This window comes from Cariama cristata, unplaced genomic scaffold, assembly GCF_000690535.1.
Source record: "Cariama cristata isolate BGI_N322 unplaced genomic scaffold, ASM69053v1 scaffold6365, whole genome shotgun sequence".
Lineage (NCBI taxonomy): Eukaryota > Metazoa > Chordata > Aves > Cariamiformes > Cariamidae > Cariama > Cariama cristata.
The window spans coordinates 73,030-96,236 of NW_009615686.1; the positions used below are offsets into that span (position 1 = coordinate 73,030).

General features: G+C 36.6%; 1 protein-coding gene across 1 annotated transcript in view; it reads left to right on the top strand.

Annotated features, from left to right (window-relative positions):
• The window catches only part of LOC104161451 (calcium-dependent secretion activator 2-like), a gene marked incomplete at both ends in the record, with an annotated part of 128,863 nt that overhangs the window by 64,961 nt on the left and 40,695 nt on the right, over window positions 1-23,207 (top strand). The window contains 3 exons of the mRNA XM_009699902.1: window positions 400-480; window positions 4,249-4,485; window positions 8,650-8,771. Coding sequence (XP_009698204.1) covers window positions 400-480; window positions 4,249-4,485; window positions 8,650-8,771 — 440 coding nt within the window. The remainder of the gene's footprint in view (window positions 1-399; window positions 481-4,248; window positions 4,486-8,649; window positions 8,772-23,207) is intronic.

Genomic DNA, 23,207 nt, shown 5'->3' on the forward strand with positions numbered 1-23,207 from the left:
CTATGTAGTCCTATACAGGAACTCATGGCACAGAAGAGCAGATTTTCTTGCAAAAATTTTCTAAGCCAGTCTGTCAATCCAGTTTTCTGCTTCGTGGAGAAATGTTTTCAGCTTCTATTTTCATAAGGAAATAATGCTTCTTCTGTTTAGCCTGAGTATTAAAACCTCAAGGGAATGCTGGCTACCCTTCAGAGACCCTGACTGCCAGGGGTAACGGAGGGCCATTACATTTCTTTCATCTTGGTAAGACTCAAACCCATGTATTTGCTTACTGTTTCACTGATTTGATGAGAAGGATGCCATTCACTTCTATTTTGTTTTGAACTACATTACTTGCTATAAAGTTAAAATATAGTGCATGTTTCTCACGGTTAACTTTATTTTTGTTCTCTGTCCAAGTTGGATAATGGAGATGAGCAAGCAGCCCAGATCAGACGTGAACTAGATGGACGACTACAGTTGGCAGAACAAATGGCAAGGGTAAGTGGTTGTTTTCATGTATCAAAAACATATCTTCATATGAGATTGAGTGGCACAATACATAGTGTGTGTTTCCAGTTTCTGATTCTAAAATTACACAGAAGATCATATGTAAACAATCTGGCAGATGTATTTCTTTCTGCTCTGGAGTATCTGTGTCAACAGGGGTAGGGAGAAAGCAGAACTTGGTTTTGGAAAGTCATATGTTGTGATCCTACGTTTCCTTCACCAGCAAGTCCAGTGGTGAAACAAAGGGTATGTTATTTGCACATTTGGGATTATGTATTTTGAAACTAAAATAAGTCATCTTTTATATACACAAGTGTATTATGCGGTGCTTAGGGTATAACCATAATGTTTATGTCTTACTACAGGTTGGTTATATGTGATATACTTTTAAAATATTTCTAAAATGGTTTACATTTATAGATTAAGTTCATAATGGTTATATTAGTATTGCAAGTAACAAACTATAAGTGAGTCTTGTAGGTCAAATTAGTGATGATTGGGTAAATTATAAATTCTTTTTCTAAATTTTAGAAAGCCAAGCCTATTTTTCTCTCCTATAGCTTGGATTTTATTTCAGTGGGCAGGATTATGCCCTTCTATATCAAATATCACAGGTGGGATTGGTATTGTCCCCAGCCATACCTTATTAAATTTGGGGGAAAGACTCCTTTGGCACAGAAAGGCAATCTATCTCAAGTCTTTTCAATCTTTTGTGAAGCCTGGGCTTGTAGTCAAAGTTGTCCAATAATCCTATGTTTGCTCTGTTGCCTTCTCACCTTTAGCTCCAGAAGTTACAAAATATTGGAAGCATGTATGTTATAGTGTGTGTGTGCAGGAAAAAAGTATATTATATTAATATGATATTAATTGTAAAGCAGTTAGGATTTGCTTGTTTTTTTTAAAAGAAAAAAAATCATTTAGGTCTATGAAGTTCATAAATAACAACTTGGAGGTGTAGTCTTCTTGAAAAGCAAAATGCTGTCCATAAAAGTTTCAAATTAATTTTAAAGCAAGTGAAAATTATGGGCACTATTTAAACTGTATAAATCTTGTTTGTTCTGTCTCTAATGTGCATACACTGCACAGCATAGACTTTTTTAAAGACAAATTTATTTATCCTTATTTGTCCTACATGGTGCATCCAAGTCACAAATCAGAGTTTTCATACATCTCTTTTAAACTACTTAAAATACAGATTTTTTGTTGTTGTTGTTGTTGTGGACTGAGAGAGATAGTCCTAATTCTAGCAGCTGTGAGAATTATTAAGGTCATTTAAGCCTAAGCAGTCAAATGCTGCAAAATACGACCCTTATTCTCAGAGCTCAAAACCAAGGTAAAAAGCTTTTGATACTGGCTTATATATTCTAGTGTCTTTGATGGTAAAGAAAAGAGTTTTCAGTGATTACCTGCCTGTCAGAGAATTATTAAACTGCAGTCTCAAAAGATCATCACAGCTAAAGAGAAATCTCTCATATAGTTCTGTTGTTGTTGTTGAGGTCTCATTCCTGGTTCCTATAATACATTACTTGCTGATTTTACAAGTTGTTAATTGTATATGAGAAGTTCATTTTAGCAGAAAAGATGATTTAGCAAAACCTTAGAAATATGTGCATCTATGACAGAGTAAAATCAATGGGGAATTTGTGCATCTATTTGCCCGTCTGTTTCTTCATATGGCTAAATTTAAAGTAGTTGAAATCAAAATATGTATGACCAAACAGGGTTTTCTATCTATTGTAACTGATGCTATGCTTTTCAAAGATGAACTTTTATGTGATCCTATGAAGAGACTACCCAGTGTCTTTTCTCCTTGAGAAACACAGCCTGAATATCCATTTTAGCACCCTCAGAATCCAGACCTGAAGGCTTGTGTGTACAGCAGCCTCATCAGTCCTCTGTCCCCAGGGTCCTTGTTTCAGGATATACCCCAGTATACTGCAATCAGAGTTCCCAAAATTCCAGTGCTTGTGCTGGGGGATGTGTTCTTCAGGTGATCTGGGCTTTTCAATTCAACATAATTCTATTGCTGTGCATATGCACTGAAAAATAGGGAAAAAAACTTCACTATTCTTGTTGTGTCTCTAAATGATTTTAAATATTATGTGCTATAGCAATTTGTTACAAATTCACCATCTTAAAAAAGCAGATTAAAAGGGGGGGGATAGGAGGAGTGAAATTTGTAGAGCTCAGAGTCTTTATGGAGGATCCTGACCCTTGTTTTGTGAAGGAGGAGAGAAGTGGTTACAAACATTCGGCTTTTACAGAAATAAAGGCCTCCATATATTCTGATAGTGCTGTCTTAAATCATGGAAGATTATAGTCATAAAAAATACACAGCAAAAGGCATTGTAAAACGTTTTCCACATTGGGGTGGAAAAAGCATGTTAAGAAGAGGAAAGATCTTTTATTAACAACATAATAGTCTGTCTTCTCTGTCTTCTGTGTTGGCATGTTATTATTTGAATGATCCCCACAGAATAAGGTATAGTTTGAAAAACAGTCTAAATTGTTCTTTGTTTTTTGGTGTGTGTGTTTGTGTTTTTTTTTTGCTAGAGCACCCTGAACCTTACCCTGTACTTTTAGTTTCTGACTGGGAAGAACTTTTTTTTCTTTTTTCTTTTTCAGTCTGTAGTATACTGGCTCTGTAATGCTGTAATGAGCCAGACCACTGGACTTGCTGCAGGTGTTTTGGGTCACAGTCAATTGGCTTGGTCTTCATTATTAAAACAAAATCAACTGTAAAGGTTTTAATGTAAAACAGTTTATGATACTCCTTATAAGAGCTAACGATAGAAATTGTCTGATTTAGGAGCAAGATGCCTACCTTTGCAGAGAATACGTGGGGAGCAGTGTTTGTTTCTCATTTATATGTAAAACATATATTTTAGAATTATTTACATTTTTGTTTAGTCTTCAGTGTCATATTCTCCTAAGCTGCCCTATATTCAATATCAGGGGAGTAACTGTGCATAAAATTGGCTCTGTACGTGTTCATACACGCATTATGTATGCTTATATGTTCCCTCTTTGTCATAAACCCAATATTTACATGCTATTATCTAACTCCTACAGAGGAAAAAAGTGATTTTTGTCTCCATTCTAAAACTTATGTTTTAAATAGTGCCGTGTGTAATAATTCAGCATTACTTTCAAAATTAATCATCTATTATTAAAAACAGAAATAAACAATTATAGGAATTTCACATTGTGGTTGTAGTTTAACAGCTTTATGTTAGAAGCACGAATGTGATGATTGACTTATTTTTGGTAGCATGGGAAATGGATGAGATAACCAAATTATTAGTGAATAGTTCATTTTGTTAATTTATAAAATATTTGAAGGTAATGTAAAAGGTATATTGTCAAGTGGTATGCTTAAAACGTGTATTAGAAATAGCTAATGTGTATATATTCAACCTGGGTTTGTGGTTAAGTGGGGGCAAGAGGTTCTGTTTTTCCAAATGCCCCTTACTTTATTTTTTTTGACGTGTTCAGAGAGACATTTTGTCTACTGTATTTGAGAAATATAGTGGAATTCTCAATTCAAGTTACATTTCTTCTTGTCAAAATTAACTGTATTTAAGGGATGGGATTAGTCTTTCTATTACTGTTTTGAGGATATAAAAATAGATGGATACTGGAGGTAAGACTTTTATTTTTATTAGGTATCTCTTAACTGAGAGCAAATCAGTAAATAACATGACGTATAATGTGAGATGATTTTTTTCCCTCCTTAACTTTTAAAATGTATCTTCCAAGGAAAGAAAATTCCCAAAATTTGTAACAAGAGAAATGGAGAACATGTACATAGAAGAGTTGCGGTCTTCGGTGAATTTGCTGATGGCAAATTTGGAAAGTCTTCCAGTGTCTAAAGGTGGGCCGGAATTTAAACTGCAGAAGTTAAAGCGATCACAGAATTCTGCATTCTTGGACATAGGAGATGAAAACGAGGTTCAGCTGTCGAAGTCTGATGTGGTCCTCTCCTTCACGTTAGAGGTAATCACGTATTTCACAGAGAACTTGCTGACAGTTTAAATTACTAGAATATATATGTCTTGATACTTTTTAGTTATTAGTCCTTCCTTGACAATTCTAAAGTTTCATGTTAAAGAAATAAATTATTCTTTGTCTCTTTGATAATTAGAAGTTAGAATACAGCTATATGATGCATTTTCCTCTTGCGGCAATACTTGCATTTGGACCCACACGGCAGTGTGGGCAGTTGAATCTCCCACACAAATGTAACTTTAAATGAATTGCAGTACATCAAATACCTAAGTATACTTTTGAACAAAATAGTGAAACACTGTTGTTATCAGGAACTCATTCATAGAATTTTACAAACAAGTTGTGTTTTCTCACTGAAAGCATTTAGAGAATAAACAAAACAAAACATTTTACTGGTGGTAATAGCAGATTTTTATAAATTTCTGCATTTTCCTCAAGCAACTAGCTCGTGTTTGCTGAGATTCTGCAGGAAGTCTGGTCTATAGAAATGCAGTCCTAATCCATATAGAACTCACCTGACTTCAAGAGGAAACCACAAATACAGTTACTTAAACAAATGTGATGACAGCATTCTAGCTCAGGTCTAATTCTGCAAATGTGCGTATCAGGAAATGCTGATCTGTCTTTCAATAATAACAGAATCAAAACATTTCCAGAGTGTGTATTGTGTATCTGTTGGTCAGAAGTTGCCACACTTGTGCTATGTACTTGAAGTGGCTTTTGTTTGTTTAAGACAACGGATAATGTTACAGAATAAATATTTAAATTGTTAAATGTTTTAAAACAAAAATTGTTCATCTTTTAAGCAATGCTTTTTCTTAAGTGAAATAAGCATCTGTTTTTTTCATGTAAGGTTGAAAATTCAAGTCAATTTTTCTTCCTCATGTCATCAATAAACACGTAGGATTAAAAAAAAAGTCAAAAATGGACAGATGAAAAAGTTTCAATCCTTTGTATAATAGAGAAATGACTTATCCCACTGTATGCAATTTTAATGTTACTAGCTAGTAATGTAAAAGCCCAACATCAACTTTCAAAGAGTAGTAAGATCCATACTTCTATATGCCAAAAAGTATTAGTTCATCAAGCGTGCGAAACTGGAGTGCAGGCTTTAGTACTGAAGGGCATGAAATGATGAAGTACTTTTATAACTCCTGTGCTGAATCCCGTGTGACTCCATCACATCTGCTGGGTCTGCCTCAAGTGGAATATTGAGCCTGGAATGGTCCATAAATAGCAATAACAAAGAGTAGTTCTGAAGCACCTAAAAAGTACCTGAAAAAGTTTGTCGATAATGTTTTCTGTCTTCAAGAAAGTTTGCTTGGTGAGGGATGTAAGAAGAAAAGCTTTCACTGTGCCTCTAGAGAGAAATATTAAGTATGTAGTAAAAATGATGTGATATTTGGGGGAAAAGCACAGTAAAAGATTGAAACAATCACAAAATGAAAAATATCAGGAAAGATTTCTGGTAAATTTGGAACAGTTTTGCTGTGTTTACAGCCCTTCCCCCCTCACACCAGAAATGTAGACTATTAGGTCTGGTGAACTGAGCTTTTTTTTTTCTTTCTTTCTTTTTTTCTCCCCATCACCAATAAAGAAAACACACAGATGTTCTGCAAGGTTACTAATCTACAGTTCATCCTGTGCAAGACAAAGAATTAAAGTATTACTCTACGTGTTGCAGTTTTTAGTAGGGCAAATTTTAATTTTAAACGGGGTGTTAACTACTTGGGTTGAGTTTCTTGCTGTACAAGTATGTGCATATTTTACTCTTGGGAAGCTAAATCTCAGAGGATGTAAGGGCAAAAGGAAACAGCTGAACTGATACTCATTTAAGCTGAAACATGGAAGGTCTGCTCTTTTTCTATGCAAATGGGCAAATAAGAAAAGCTGGTTGCATTTCCTTGGAGACAGAATACTTTATTTTTGGAAAATGTGATGTCATATGTGCACAATTTCACATTCCTTGAAAAACGCAGAAACATATCCATGTCATGTCTGTTGTGGTGTGACTTAACCAAATTGTGGGGTAACCAGCAAAATCCCCACTGCGGGCTGCTGCACAGGCACATGAACGCACAGGAAATCTATACCATGTCTAAGCATTAGGACACAGTATAAGAACTCGATGAAAATTTCGTGGCGGGAGGGGGAGGAAGTGGCTGGGGTTCATGCTGCCTCTGCATGTTGTTGTTAAGACAGAACAGCAAAAGATGTTAGTCACATTTATAATGTTCTGGTGGGAATGGACCTTGCTGGCTAAGAGAAGAGACACCCCTGCGCATCACTGCAGCAGTGACTGGTTTTGCAAACTGGATGTTTCCTCAAATAGCCTGTTTGCAGAAATTTGTAAAATAAATAAACAGAATATCAAAGTAGTCAGAGAAGACTTAATCACTGATGTTCTTCAGCTTTCAGGCAGTTTCAGAAATAGACAAGTGATATTTAGGAAGGTGTTTAACAGCTAACGAGCTAGCAAATCAGTTAATGACAGTTTCCGTCCTAATGAAATGTAACTTTTTTTCTGTTGCTGGAATCAAGGATTGCTGGATTACAGGCAAATGTACTGTGCAATTACATTGGAAACTCAAGGAAAAGAAGTATCAACATAAAAATGGATAAAGTTGAAGTCTACATTCAACAAAGTCATAGGTTTGGAATGTGGAAAGACCATATAGGCAGTATTAGCTGGAAGGATCTCTAGTGCAGTCCCTCAGTGATCATTGATCACGTTGATAACTACCTGAATTCCTGGACCACAAAAGATGGAAAAGAGAGATGATTATGTCATTCTCCCTGAATTGTTGTTTTTATTTATAAAGCGTAATAGGCAGTGTTGATAAGTTATGAGTAATGTAAAAACGTTCTGAATGATCAATGACTCTTATCTCACTGTAATATTACCAAATGAGCAATTTTACAAGACATCTAACTATTACTAAGGTTCTGGGAGTTTTAAAGTACAAAGAGTTTTACAGCTAGAGGTGAAGTCTGGCTTAACATACTTGAAACAAATTGGCAAATATACAGACAGTTTAATAGCAAAATATTTTAGTAGTTGCTTCCTGACCTAAGAAACCAATTACCTCTAATGAGACCAAAGGTAGTCATTACTCTTGTCACTTTTAAAACAATCAAACAAATATTGGGTTTCGTGTATAGTTCAGTTGAGGATAACTGCTCTGCTGATTAAATGGACCTCATTTTTCCCAGTTTCTTCTCCGAGGCCAAAATGGGACTGGAAAGAAAAGCAGCTTTTCCAAAGCAAGCAAGGAAACCTGACTTTCTTCTCAAATCTTCTCTGAATTAGAAACATCTGAAGTGTAAAAATTCCAATAATTTCACACTGTGACAAACTGTAAGGTTTATAAAAGGCAGAGAACATTTGAAGTAGGGCTGCCTTTGGCTCTTCTGAGCTATAACTGAATAGTTTAGAGGAGCTGAAAAGCTATGGGATCTGCCAAGCTCAGAATTTCCCTGGTGAGGAAATTTCTTGGGGTACAGCTGGTAGAGGTGGCTTTTTCCCCTTTCTCTTCCCACCCCGTCCCTGTGTGCACACTGAACCTGACTGCAAGTCCTGAGCTGGGAGAAGGAAAAGAGGTAGGGAGCGGGAGGAAAAAAATTACAGCCGCTGATAGCGATGCTCTGACCTGTCTCATGCTCAGCACAACGCCAAATCGCTTCAGAGATTCAAGGTTTGCAACCTCCAGTGTCACAGCACTGCAATTAACCTTTCAAGATGTGATCAGTGTACTTACTCGTCTTGTTTACTTGTCTGACTGAGTAACCTATTCATTCTCTAAATACTTATTTAGATGACTGCTTAAAAGATACATTTCCTCATGTATTAAGATTTAGAATTATATTTAGACATTAGTCTCAAATTCAACTACGAGCATTTAAATTATGATTTAAATTATGAGGTTTTGGTCATGTCCAAGTAGAAACAGAGCAAAAATTTCAATTCCTACTATATGTTTTTGAAAGTGGAAAAAGAAGGCAAAATTAAAACTCTTCTCTTTCTGTGAAGATTTGAGTGAGTGAGGTTTGGGAATTTTTTTATTTTTTTTTATCTGCGTGGAACTTAGTACTGCAATAGCTGTGCTTTGTGATGTTTTCTGAAGGACAAACTGTTTGCTTTCTTTTCCTCAGATTGTTATAATGGAGGTACAAGGTTTAAAGTCAGTCGCTCCCAATCGAATTGTCTACTGCACCATGGAAGTGGAAGGGGGCGAGAAGCTTCAGACGGACCAAGCAGAAGCTTCCAGACCGCAGTAAGCCACTCTGCTGTTGCTGCATCCAGCATCTCTTCCCTTTATATCATAGGAGAACCTAACTGACTACCTTTACAGTTTTTACAATTAAGTTAACACTAGGTTATATAAAGTTTTTTTCCTGGGTAGTTATCTTACATTTTTTCTGAAAAAGGAAACTACAAATAATAGTTATTCATGGTGAAGTAAGTGTGAATGCTGTCCAATGAATGCCATTGAAAGTACGTGTGAGGAAAAGAGCTAGAGACTGCATCCTTTGAAAATACAAACCTCTCGATAAATGTTAGCCCGAGGTGATTTTATATATTCTAGGTTAATGTGCAGGTGGCCTTGTGGAGTGTAACTTGTACAATTGGTGGAAAATCAATACTTAGTAATCAATCTTGACAAAGCTTACTCACCTGCTGAGCCTATTTCATTTTAAATTGTAGGATCCACTTCTTTCAATTAATTTTTGACGGAGGCAGTCAGCAAACTGACTTGGAGGGGGATAACATCATGCCATCTGTAGTTGAACCAGTCAGAGCGGCAGAGAGGAAGAAAATTAAGTGTGTTTTTTGATTGATTTGTTTGACCTACACACTGACTTCAGACCCTTTTCTCTCTGTTAAAATGTCATTTGGAATCTTTTGTAGATAACTTTCCAGACAGCATGTTGGGGTTTTACTGGCACCATAGTGTGCCTTCTGAAAGACAATTTAAAAATTGCAGTTGTTACAGTATCTGAGAAAACATCTTCAACGGAGTTGGGATGATAGTTTCTGTTCCATTCGTACCACAAATACGGACTTCTGTTAGGCAAAATTATAAACACAGAGTTTAGTCTGCCTCCTCTGGGGTTGGGAGGAGGAGATCTAATTTGGTGGACTTTCTTCTAGTTGCGGTAAATTTCCTTGGCAAGTAAGCCAGCAGCCTACTCCAGTAACATATTCAAACAGCTTTTCAGAACTCTAAGTATGTGGGACAAGATGTAACATTCACTTGTCGCAGTCGCTGGCTGTGTTCCTTCTCCAGGGCATAGGAAATCTCAGTCTTATCATTTGCATGTAATAGGTGAGGGACTTCTAAAAGCAACAATAGTGCAAAAGACACACAGATCGACGCATAGAAACAAGGTCACAAGTGGGTATGCAACATCCCCTGCTCATTTGTGGACCCATTGGAGCATTCTCTGGTGGCTCGGGGTCCCATGAGATTCACAAGGCTTTCTCATGGAGGACACATCTCCAAGCTGTGCTTTGTCTTCAAACTCAGAGTTGCTCTCGTACTGTTCCCTGCAACAAGTGCCTCCAACCTTTGCCTACTGTCACAGTGAAGGTTCACGTTTCTTCTGGCGGTGTGTCTCTCTTTTTCCTCACCCTTGAATGTGTTAGCTTCTGTTTTAAATGCTCGATTAACCTCTGATGTCATTGGTATCGGTCTTCAAATCTCCCTAAATCACCTAGAATACACAAATTCTTGGATCTTGGACACAGTTATTCTCCTTCTAGAAAACAGTCTGTAGATGTTAAGGGTTTTATTTTTCTCTAGCGGTTTCCAGATGTGGTGAACAAAACATGGTAGGGATGGTTCATGGTTTAATTATTACATACTGAGGACCTTGTAAATGTTGTAAAACCAATCAGAAGGTATACATTGTGTATAGATATATCTGGTAAAAGTTAATAACAGATTAGTTGATTTTCCTACCTGTCAAAGTAGAAATTTTGTGAAAAGGAAATTCCAGAATAGATGGAGTTAATACAGGAACAACTGGAGTGTTTCTAGGAAAAGGGGTAATGTTGGGACCTGCTCTGAGCTTGTAAACTGATTTAGTGGCTTTCAGGCTCAATAGGTATGAGTTGATTGAGTATGGGAGAAAAATAGGTTATGGGCTGTTCTGTATAAGTGATGTTGTATGAACCAAATCCATATGGGTTTGTATGGAAAAAAATTATGCATCTTTAGGAAGTGGATGATTGAGAGATGCCCTGAACCATATACTGGAAGGACAGGAATGGGAGTTACTGGTGCTGTTGACCTGCTGTCCTACAAAACAGAGTAACTTGAAGGGGCATGGCTGATAGAGCTCTAAAATCTATCTAGTTCTCTTGCTCTTCTGACTTGTACTGTTTTCTGTTTCTGGCAGGAGTAATTATGAGACATTGGCATACAGTATGATTATAAGCGTATAGAGACATGTAGTTTTTGAGCATACATAGAGATGTAGTTTGAGGCAACAGAAGAGAATATTAAATTAGACAAGCATGAAATTAGCAAATTATGGGCAAACAGTAAAGAAGATGGAGGAAGCTGCCTATGGAATGGGAGATCCTTTATTCCACAGCGTAATTTTTCTGTTAGAGCCAAATCACGTTTTCTTGACAGTAGCAATATTGGGGTTTTTTTGACTGGTGGCAGAGGGAACTAAGAGGACTTGGCAGATTTTAACCAGAAAATGATGCTGGTGGAAGAGAGCCTAGGAAATGCTCTTATAGGCAGGGAGGAGTCCCCAAGTTTCAGAAGACTTAAGGTGTCTTTTTTTTCTCTTTCCTATTCCAGCCTGTGTCCAGTCCATCTAGGATCTTTCTTACTTTTAAGACCAACACATCCCTTGCCCCACGCAGCCATCTACCTCCTCCTCTTGCCCCCCTCCTTCTTCCAGCACTCATCACTGTTCTTTGATAGGGACCTGGCGGGGTGATAGGGAGGGTCAGTGAGTGGATGAAGAACTGGATGTTCTCCTGCAAAGAGGAGGTACGGGAAGAGGTGGAAAGAGAAGTGACATTCTGCTCCTGTTGATGTTGGTAATGGTACTACTGCTGGGAAGAGAGATGCCTCCTTTCCCCCTCGGTCCTTTGGCAACAGTGAGCAAAGTCGTGTAAGTAGAGGTCAGTGACCAGCACAGCCAGTCCCTCTCTTTTCAGACACAGATAAAACAAGCTGTCGGCTGTCCTAGGCTACTGCCTACTTTGCCTGCTGCTGATGCTGGCTCCTTACTGGGATAATTTTTGATACTGTCATTCTGGCATGAAGGAAAATAATCAGTGAGGCTGGAGGAGAAAACACAAAACTCACTGCAAAAAAAAAAATAATAATCGAGAGCTGTAGTTCAGCTCAACTCTTCAAATCACTAGCAGTAACATATTTGCACTGACAAATCCCAGATAAATGAGAACATAACTTCAGATTTTATATAGGACGTGCAGCTAGAAGAAAGTAGCAAAGCTCTCGTACTAAGCGTAGAATGAGACAGCAATGAAAACTGAATGATTACCACCAACCTGCTGTGGGAGACTGCTGGCAAGAGCTCCAAATCCTGTGCTTGTCACACACGTTTTCTCTAGTTGGTTTATCATTTTGAACTGGCAGCTACATTTGTGAAAAGAAGCAGTATAAAGAATTATTTATGCCTTTTTTTTTCATCTGCGAAACACGGGTGTATGCAGCCCAGTGCTACTACTCAGTCAGAAGTTTCAAAAGCTTTGACAGTGAAAAGAAGGAAACGAGATACTCGGACGAATGCTTCAAAATGGAGTGCAAGCCAGTGTGACCTTAGGGAGGAGATTAATGGAAGCATGAGTCAAGAGGAGACTTAATTCAGGATTTATCCGCTGATCCAAAATGCTGAATATTTTCTCAATCATTTTTATGAATATGTATTTAAGTATTCCTCTGAATCCCTGAATGCTACCATAAGAGTAATAAGGAAATTAGAAACAATGTTCTTTCTTAAAGGGGAGAGACCTAATTAAAGTCCCAGAGGGGAGAGCACGGTTGTTATCAATAAGAAATATTTTCTGGTTTCTTACTGCTTTTAACCTCTGTCTGCTTTCTCTCTCTTTGAATAATAATTTTGTCAGTTTATATTAAAGTTCTTCATTTTCTTCTTTAACAAACTAAATAAAGCACTGTTTATATGTAACTGAGTAGCTAATGGTCATTCCAAAATGCAAATGCTATAGAAAAATATAGTTTGAGCTTAATCTTGGACAATTTTACAAACAGATCAGTTAAATAGCTTCACATACAAACCCTATAAAATTTTTATTACTGCCTGTGAAATATTTCTTCAATCCTTCCAACTGTTTCCTGCCTTTTAGCCCTGCTGAAAATCCCTCCGACATAGCCTGTGACCTTTTCTGCCAGAAATCAGTAAGCAGAGCCTTCAGAGGAGCCCTTCAGTTGTATGAAAGCTTTGCATAACTTTGTTGCTGTGATGCTACAGGGGGTCATCTTGCAAAATCCAGTCCTAATTTCATTTTTCAAATGTTACTGATGTGCCTTAGCCTTTAGTCTTGTGGAGTCTAGCATCCACATGTTTTCTTATCATTGATTTTTACTCATTCTGAATGTTAAATAATGTGGTTTCTTGAAGGTGTCATCTTTTGGATATGTATAATCATACCTAAAGATAAGAGATGAGAATATGCTGTCTTTTATCATGACAGGTGACGTTCTGTTGTCACATATTTATGCAATAGAAAAAGATCATATCTTGTATGATGAGAAAATTTTAACGGAGCCAGGGTATTCTTCATGTAAACAAGACAAATAAGATGATCATATTTTGCTGCTGGTGATTGCATAACCTTATAAAAAGGGCTATTATATATTACAAATGTGTGAAGAATGCATGATTAAATATCTAACCAGAGGAGGCAGGGAACCTTGGTCAAGACTGCACAAATAAAGTAAATGCTGCTTATGTTCTTTTTATGCAATATTCTACCACCATTAAATCCATAAAGTATTTGTAGTATGAGTACTTGTGGATACATAATTAAAGATTACTTAGCAAAAATTTTACAGAACAGTTACAAAAAAAAAAGGGAAAAAAGGCTTAAATTTAAAATTTAGAACTTCCTTAAATTACATGATCACTCATGGAAAAAATAATACTTTTTTAATAGAATGTTTTGAGGTTATGGCCGAAGATGATATTTCTGAAGGGAAAAAGGATAGACGACATTTACAACATGTGACAATCATGTTCCAAGTATCACTTAGTTTTATTTCTTCTTCATAGTCCCTGTAACTTTCTAATTTTTCTTTTTGATTAAGGGGAAGCAATGAGATGATCATATCTACAACTGTTACCTAACTTGTGGTTGCACGACACAGATGTACAGTGTGTAAGGAAAGAGAAGGCACACCTACTCTTTTTTATTTTTTTTCACCTGCTATTGTTCTGTTGGATACATTTGCATAAAATAGATTAATTTTGATCAGTAATACTTTAATTATACTGTTAGTTTTCAGTAATCATTCCTTATATTGTTTACATGTGCAGGAATCCATGTTACTGCTCTTGCAGAGGAGAAAAAGTAGAATGAAAAAGTTGTCTTTTTGCGTCATATTGCTTCGAGTCTTAAGTGTAAAGCCAGAACCTAACCAGCAGAAGAAGCAAGGCACAGAAGAAACGCAAGTGTTTGCTGATCAGATGGGCAGCGATCAAACTAGTCTGCTGCTGGCAAGCTGACCAGCTCTCCGTAGAGTGTGGGGCTTTTTACCCTTGTTTGTCTGGGTGCTTTTTTTGTTGAAATGAGTATATTTGCACATGGGATTTTTACAGAGGAATAATGAGATTGCAGTTTCATAGTGCCTGATCTAATGGTGCTTAGCTTGTTGTTCATATGCTTCCTATTATATCTTCTGAGGATAAATTCTCTTCAGGGTTTAGCTTCTTGAACAGAGTCTTTTACTTGATGGATTTCACTTGTTCTTTTGACTATTACCTCTGGAAGTTTTTTACTTACAGATAAGTGCAGAGAAATCCAGTGTTGATCTTACAGAGGATAACAAAGTAGAATTGTTCAGCCTATTTTTGGCATCCAGACTTATTTTCTTTAAAACATAAATACATTATGCAACATTTACAAAAGTGAGGTTGAGTGTTACAGAACCTTTGTGTATTATTAGTAGGATCATTTCAAAGGCTAAAGCCTGCGAGACATAATTATATTGATGTGGATAATGTTGAAAACTTGGTGAAGATGGGTGTGATCCTTTAATACAAGTATTTTGGAACTTTAGGGGAGCCAGTGGGGTAAGGATCATGACAGGAAACAAAGTGTGTCTGCTTTCATAAACTAGGTTTGATTGGTTTGCATAGTGATTGTTATAATTTGCTCTAAGATTCATCTTTATATCTGTAAAGGATAAATTCCATCACAGCTTTCATCTTGTTATATGTCAGTAACTCTTTCTTTTTTGGATTGTCATGATTGGAGCAATTCACAAAATCAGGTGGAAGAAATTACCTTTCAAAAAATTGGATGCTATGAGCAAATATCGTGTATGTCGGTCTAGTATCCAGCTGTGAAGAGGAAAAAAGAAATTGCCAGTAGGAAATTATCTGATGTTTTCTTGGTTCTGCAAATGAAAAGATAGAGAGGAAAAAAAAATACACATTTATCCCAGCCTGTGTTCTGGATTAATGATGGAAGAGTTTCACAAAAGGAATATGGATTCACCTGCAAATTTACATGACAATTTCATTCAGTTATTCTTGATGCCTGATCAATTGCTTGCTTCTTTAAAGAAAGGAAATAATACCTAATCAGCTCAAATATAAAGAGCAATAAGATACCCACAAGAAAAAGATAGGGGATTTCTAAAATAAGTAAGTTTCTATGCTATGTTCTATCATTGTTTACTATTTTATATTTATTGTCTAGGAGATTTTTCACCGCTCTTATTGCAGAGAAATATGAATCACATACAGGCGCTTAATATTAAAAGAAATCTGAAATTCAACTGGATAATAATCTGAGCAACCTGATTTTAACTGTCCTTGCTCTGAGCAGGGTTTGAACTAGATGACCTCCAGAGGTTCCTTCCAGCCTAAATTTTATGGAGATTCTATGATTAACTCCCAAAATATTCTCTCCTAAGTCTGTATACCTAAGGGACTTGTGAAAACCACTGCTGTTAGAAGGGAATATTCACTTGTCAGATCAAGACAAGTGTGACGTGGAAGAAATTGGGGTGAGAGGAGGAAAGAGATAATTAAAGTTGGGTGTAATCTCTACTCTATTTGGATAGTTGGCAATAAACATAATCCCTCTGCCACCAGGGCATATCTCTTTTTTAATTTTCTTCATCTTAATCTTTTTGATTGTTCTGGCTAAATCCTGGTTGTTCTCCTTGCTCCTGTGTGCTCAGCATGCTAATCATTGACTGAAAGCAACCAGGATTTCTGCCCTTGTGTGATGTTTGCACTTCTGAAGGCTGCGGCTTTGGTGCAACGCCTTCTGCCGCAGTGCTGAGACCCCAGGCAGAAAGCCGGTGGGATGAGGCCTTTATGATTAAGAGGTTCTCTGTTCATAGTCAGGATATTAACCCTCCGCATCTAGTGTCCCTGCTGGAAAGAATAGCTGTTTTGGGGTGACTGTCTCCTTTTAAAATGTATGATGACATTACATGTCTCTGGCAAGACTGATACAAGTTTTTTATTGTAGTGCATTTTGGAAACCTTGGGGCTTGAAGATGTGTGTCCTGCTGTTATCCATTTTACTATAACAATCAGGGCTTGGAGAAAGACTGCTTACACACTGCTTAATGTACATGATGTATCCGTTTCCATTCTCATTCCCACCTGATCCACAGCCAACGTGACTAATATTTTGCAGACAGACATAAGCGTTCTCTAATATTGTGCTAAAGCATCTATAGATGTGTCATCCAGCTTCAAACTGGAAGGCGTTTGGCTGTGAATAGTGTGGTGTTGAGCCAAAGCCAATTAAATCCTATTTAGAAGAAAAATGTTTTGGATCTGGCTAAGCTTCATACTAATATAGCTACACGGTCTCTGGCTGGGTCAAAGTGGAGGCAAAGGCAGTCTGTAAAGTATCCTGTAAAGGTTATGGTGGTCTGTCAAAAAAAGATGGAGTTTGGAAGGGTTACCTCAAATTTTACCTCCAGTCTCCTTCTGGAATACTCTGGTAGAGTGGATTTGAAATATGTCATTCAAAATGGTCTGCATCTGCCTTATCTTTGGAAAATTTAATTATTGTTTATGGGCAATAGTTGATGTGAAAACAATTCCTTTGGATTTCTCTTTAAATTTTGATATGATCAGAATGTCCCATTTTACATTTTCAAAATATACCATTCTTGCATCTTGATTTGAAGAGACTTTTGAAAAATTTGCTTATATTTGTTGTAAGTAATATAATACAGGTACATTCAGACTAATTGCTAAACATTTGACTAGATAGAGTGTTTGAATTGGAAGAAATTTTATAGTTTTATTTAGTTTTGGTTTTGTTGTTTTGGGTGAAGAGAAAGGTGGAGGTAAAGGGTTTGAAATAAAGAAGTTTTTGCTTTTGAGTCCTATTCGGGCTACAAATACTTTGTACATCTCAAATGCTCATGACACTCAGAAAACGGGTTTTCACCCCACCATGGGCAGATTCTTCTTTGCTGTTGCTGTGTTAGTATGTGCATTGGTCCTGAGAGGTGTCAAGCGGTCCAGTACTTTTAGAATACAGAATAGTCCACTGAACAGATGAAGAAAAAAGATTTGTAGATCTTGAAACTACTTAATAACTATGTAGCATATAAGGTATGAGTCTACAGGTTAATGTGCCTACTTGAAGCAATACCAGCATATTGAGAGTAGGAGGACAGCAGAAAGAAAGACAGAGTAATGTGGACAGCTGATAACAGTAGGAGTCAGAAAAAGGAGTAAAAGGGGTTTCAGAATAAAAGAAAAGTGGTATGATGAGAGATGGAATACTGAATTTTTTCTGATTTGATTCCTGGATCTTCCCTGATAGACTGTGCAGGCTCAGATAGGTCAGTCTGTTTTGTGATTTGTTTTCCCACATCTTTAGACTGGGATGACAACATCTATCTACTTCATCAAAGTACTGTCAGTTTATCAACATTTGTACAACATTTTGAATATTTTAAATGTCACACAAATACTAAATAACATGAAATAAATAGGATTTGCAACTTTTAACAACATGGTGATGGATTCATAATTCTCTTTCTCAAGGCAAAAGTGAAGTAAATATGCATATAGAAGTTTCGAGAGCATAAGTGACCATGTCTTGCCATTGTGTCCCCTAGCTGGGTTTGAAACTTGGTGGGAAACAGGAGTTAATGCCTGTTGTGAATTCGTAGCAATGATTCCCAGTGCCTGGAAGTGTGTCAGTCTTCTGACATACCCTTGAAAATCTTCACCCTGACTTGTCTTGGTTGCCTTTATTGAAAGTGAGATGGGAAAGTGAGATTAGGTAATAATTTATTCATACTGGTTTATGTTTGTGATGACAACACTTGTCATAATAGCGATCTGTAGTGTTAGAGTGCACTTTTCTAATTTTCAGTGTAGAAAGCCTAAATGAGTGTTTTACTTAGTTGCTTGTTATGCATTGAATCCCTCTTCTGGTCTTCCTTTCTGTTTTGTATTAGATGCTTTTTTATTTTAAAGAAAAACTAATCAGAATTTTGTCCTTTTTTTACAAGTAATTTTCTTCAGATATTAATAGTGGGTTTTGTTTAAAAAATACATGATTGTGCCTCATTCATTATTAGCTATGTGATAAATGGTTAGTAATTTTGAGCTCTGTTAATTCCTTGGTTTAAAACAGTTATTATTTTTACCAAAAGCAAATCCTGAAAAAAACACCGTATGATCAGATTATTCTTTTCTTCCTTTCATATTAGTCTAGTTGTATAAAGGGGCTTTACAATAGAGCATATCCCTCAAAACACTGTATCCTTGCTGTTGCTGAAGTAAGGATCCAATTCAGAGCTTTCAGTTCTTCTGAGCAGAGTTCCAAGAAGGGATTGCCCATGTTTTGTAACCAGCAGCCTAAAAACCTTTGGTGATAGTGACTCGACAACACATGCAGAAATTGAATGCCAGGCTACTTAATGTGTGCAGCTACAGGTGCTGAACACCCAGCGTTTCTATAAGGGAAGTGCTGAAGAGATGGCTTATTAGACTGCATTTCAAACCACTAGTGTGCTGAGGCAAAAGTTCCCATGTAGATGGAAATAAATGAAAAATGGTAAAAGAAAAAAAGAAAAAGGAAAAAAAAAAAGAAAAGTAAGGGACAGTAGTGTAGACCCTGCTTAGGTGGAATCAAAGGTGACACTTAAAGGCAATTGTATGACTTTACATCCTTATACCAAAATTTCCCTTTTTTCTGTACTTCTCCTTCCAACCATCATCCAACTCTGTAGAACAAATTATCTTTCTCATATCTATATTTTGTAGTTCTAGGAAGATTTTGATGGGGACCTCAGCGTTAGAACCATTACTACTGTAATGCTCCTTCACTAGCTGACAGCCCTGCACAGTATCAGTGTTTCTGCAGTAGGGACTGTAAAACAATGAATCTGTAGTTCTCAGCAAGATTTCTGCATAAAGTAGTGGAATCGCAGTAACACAGGGAAGAACAGAGTCAAGACTCATAAAAGATTAGATGAGGTTAGTGATGAAAGGCCAAGATACTTGACCAAGCTTACAGTTTAGTTTGCCTGAGCGTGGGGCTTGTCTGTGCTTCTACTGTAAAAGGACATTATGATTTGTTTAGAATTTGCTTTATGCATTGCCTTTCAGTTGCAGTTTAATGTGTTTGCTCTGATAGAGGAAACTATGCTCCTCGTACTTCCATCAAAATAAATGAATAATTTTTGAATAGAGAAATAAGAAAATGTAGATTTATTTTTTTTTCCCAAGAAAAGTATTTGCAACCTAAACCACATTATAAGCATTATACAAAGGTACAAACATACAGATTCTTTCCCTTGTGGTTTCAAATATGAATTCCAGATCCCACTGATGTAATGGACAATATATACATATATATATATATATATGAAAAACTAATGGTTGTAATGTTGCATATAAGGAATAATCATTACCCTATTAAATCCTTGATGCTGCATAATAAACTTCTGTTGATTGTGCAGTAACATTTTAGCATGCTTCTTCAAGAACTTTCATTAAAGAGAGAGGCTGGACTGTTCATATTAGTTTGTAAGGCGTGCAAAAAGACAGAAAATAAACATGCCTTTGGGTTGTATGAGACAACTGTTAGCGTTAAGGCTATGATTTCTAGTGTAGCATCCTGGTGTCAGTCATTGCCAAATGGATGGGTGTTTCTGTGCTCATAAGAGAAAAAGAAATGCTTACGATATTTGTCCAATTATTAGTGGAGAAGAACTAGTAGCAATTAGTACCAACTAATACTCTCTTTGGGAGTTTCAGTAAAAAAGCCAGAATCAGATAAGTATGGATTTAACTCTATTGTTGTTTGGCTGAATGGAGCCTCCTCATCAAATTAAAGATTTGTTGTCAGATCGCTGTGGGCTAACTTGGACTGCTGGTACAGCTGCTTGCTTGCTCTCTCACATTTTTTCTTTCTCTGTCTGTATATATGCAGTTGTAGTTAGTAATATGCAACACTTGCTAAATTCCACATTCACACAATGCTTCACTAACAACAGAATGTTGGTCAGACCTGGATTTAAGGTGTTTTGAACTGGATTAAAGTATCAGCAGAGTCAGATGTGTCAGGGAGATGCTGAGTCCCGACTGTCTTTTTGTTGCCTGGCATTTCATCTTACGATTTGCACTGTGACTATGATTTCTAAGCTGAAGATTATAGATACCTATTTTTCTGCAGTTAAAGTATGTTTCTAAACAAAGTGGAAACAACCAAGTTGGTATAGACTCTTGAAACAGTTGAGACACGGCGATGTTAGGGAGACTTGAACATTGTGTTTCCAGTCTATCTCCAAGATGCGCAAAGATGAAGTGCTGGTAAATCTCTTAGTCCTGTGGAGCGGTTGGATGCCTAACAAACTGGTTTTGGTGGGTCTGCCTGCTCATTCCAGCTCTGTAGCACATCCCTGTATGGATAGGAAAAAAGAAAACTCTTTCAGAAGACCTCTTAAGGTGATTTAATGAAGAATTAAGAAACATGTTGAGGTAGATCTATGCCGTAGATTTAAACCAAGAATCAAACCTAGAAAGATGCAAAAGGTGACACTAAGGAGACTAATGCACTCTGGTATTGGTTTCAAAAAGGTTTCCTAATTGCTGAGGAAAATCAGTTCCTGATGGTGCAAAATTCTGTAGACTTGATATTTTGTCAGAAAGAAAATGTTCCAGTAAATAGAGCTAAAATAAATTTTTTAGATGTTTACTTAGAATAGTAAACTTTATAACATTCACTCCTATGTAAGACTGGATAGTTAAGGTCTCACGAAGAAAATATTTGACTAACAGAGGTCATGATTAGAGGGGAAAAACTGAGAGTGAGAGATTTGCTGCTGTTTCCAGTGTACAAAATATGTTCCAAAATGAAGTTGAAAAATAAATATTCTTAGAGGGGGTTCTGTGACACAGTGATAAATATTTACCTGAAATAAGTGTCCACCTCCTTGCTGGTAGCAGGTAGTTTTGTGGTGAAGGGAAATCAAGTTTGGCAGAGGACTCTGTCGCTAATTATGGTATCAGCCCACGTACCTCTGACGGGTATAAATAAGGTGGAAAGACTGAGGCTTATGGTTGAAGGTGATCAAAAATCAAATCTTTGCAGTTCCTGTAGTAAAGAGAACGAGTGGGTGAAAGCAGAAAAATTACGTATACAAAAGAAAATGATGTGGCAAAAGGAGAGCCTGAAGAGGCAGGATTGGGTTGGGTTTTTTTAGACTTAAAAGTTCGTGGGTTTAGAGGTCTCAAGTAGGCTACACGGGCTATGGGTGACAGAGCACTGAGCCACACCGCAGCATTTAGCACTGAAATTATTGTTACTTTTGACTACTTTTCTAGCAAGATTTAAAAAAAAAAAAAAAAGACAATAATAGGATTTTTTTAATTTAATATGAATGCTGCATGAGATCCATACTTGTTTTGACAAAAATTTTGCGTTTCCCATCTACACACATTCAGCACCACAATTGTTCACGTTAGCACAAATCATTGGACAGGTATTCATAAATCAACAGCTCCTCCAAATGTGTGGAAGCGGCCGATTTGCTGTTTCCATTGCTTACTTACATTTGATAGTTAAAACACATGGTATTACAAATATAAAGCATTGCATTTTTCTATTATGTTAAGAATTATTAAAGATATACTTTTTGTAAACAGCAGTTTCAGAAATTAGGTGAATTAATTTGCCTGTTCTTCCTTCTCACTCTTCCTTCCACAGTTCAGTATCTCCATAGCAGAGCAAGCTTGAAATAAATTATCTGCAACATACCTTGACTCAAATGACATCAAAATGGTGCATACAATTTCCTTTTGTTTTCACAGAAAACCAAGTCACAACCTACAGGTTCACCTGCTCCCCAGTATGAGAAGTAAAAATCAGCTTTAGGATTTATTTTCTTGCAGAAAACACTTCACTGTTATTGCTGTTGAAAGTTAAAATATAAAGAAATGTAACTTTTCTTTATTCAGTGCTCAAATTCTGGAGGCCAGATTGTTAGTTCTTATTTAAATACAGTAAAAAAGTTGTTCAATTAAACAACTAAAAAGTTATTCAGTCTTACGAATAATACGAACAATCCTTTGTATGGTGGTTGATTTTTAATCTGTGGATCAGAAAGACATTTCTGAGAAGTACTGTATTTTCCCCAGGAAAATATCAGAGTGCAACCCGAACCCTAAAAGAAAAATACAAATTTGTCTGACCTATACCTAGCAGCTTAGCTTTCTAATTTAAAGGAAATGTTCCACTACAGCTACTCCAACGAGATTAAGCAGATGTGAGAACAGGAAATATTGGCATTTCCATAGGTATTAATAAACGCATTTGACAGAAGACAAATGTGGTTTGGAAGACAAATGTTAAATTTTTGAGAAACGAAGTGATATAATTATATTAGCACATAAAATCTATAAATTGAAATAAGAAATTACAGTAATGGTGATCAAGATTTGCATCATAGCAATTACTGTTTGGGTGTTGATTCCATGAATTATTAGGTATCCTCCTAACCTATTTTTCTTAGGTTAAACTTAATAGCTCCTTGAACAGACATACACTTATAAACAGCCAAAAGCATGGAGGAAGTTGACAGAATTTTGCAGTGGAAATAACAAGTGATTCAGTAAATTCATGTTTTTTGACTGGGAAGGCTATATTTATGATCTTGGCATTATATATAGGATTGATGCAATTTACTTGCACAGTTCTTAGTCACAGGTGTTGATGGGACAGTAGCTACTCCGAAGTTATTGTTTGTGATTACGTTATAGGTAATTTTAAGATGATCTGTACACTGAAAATCTGATATCTCTTTTTATCCTCTCAGATTTAGAAGCTGAAAGCGTGATATCCATTTTGATGGAATTTGGTTAAAATGAAGTATTATTCATAAACAGGAAGAACAAACAAATAGTTAATTTGTGGAATGGAGTATGACCAAGTGTCATAAATGAAATGGCCGGGGGGGGGGGGGGGGGGGGGCAAAACACAA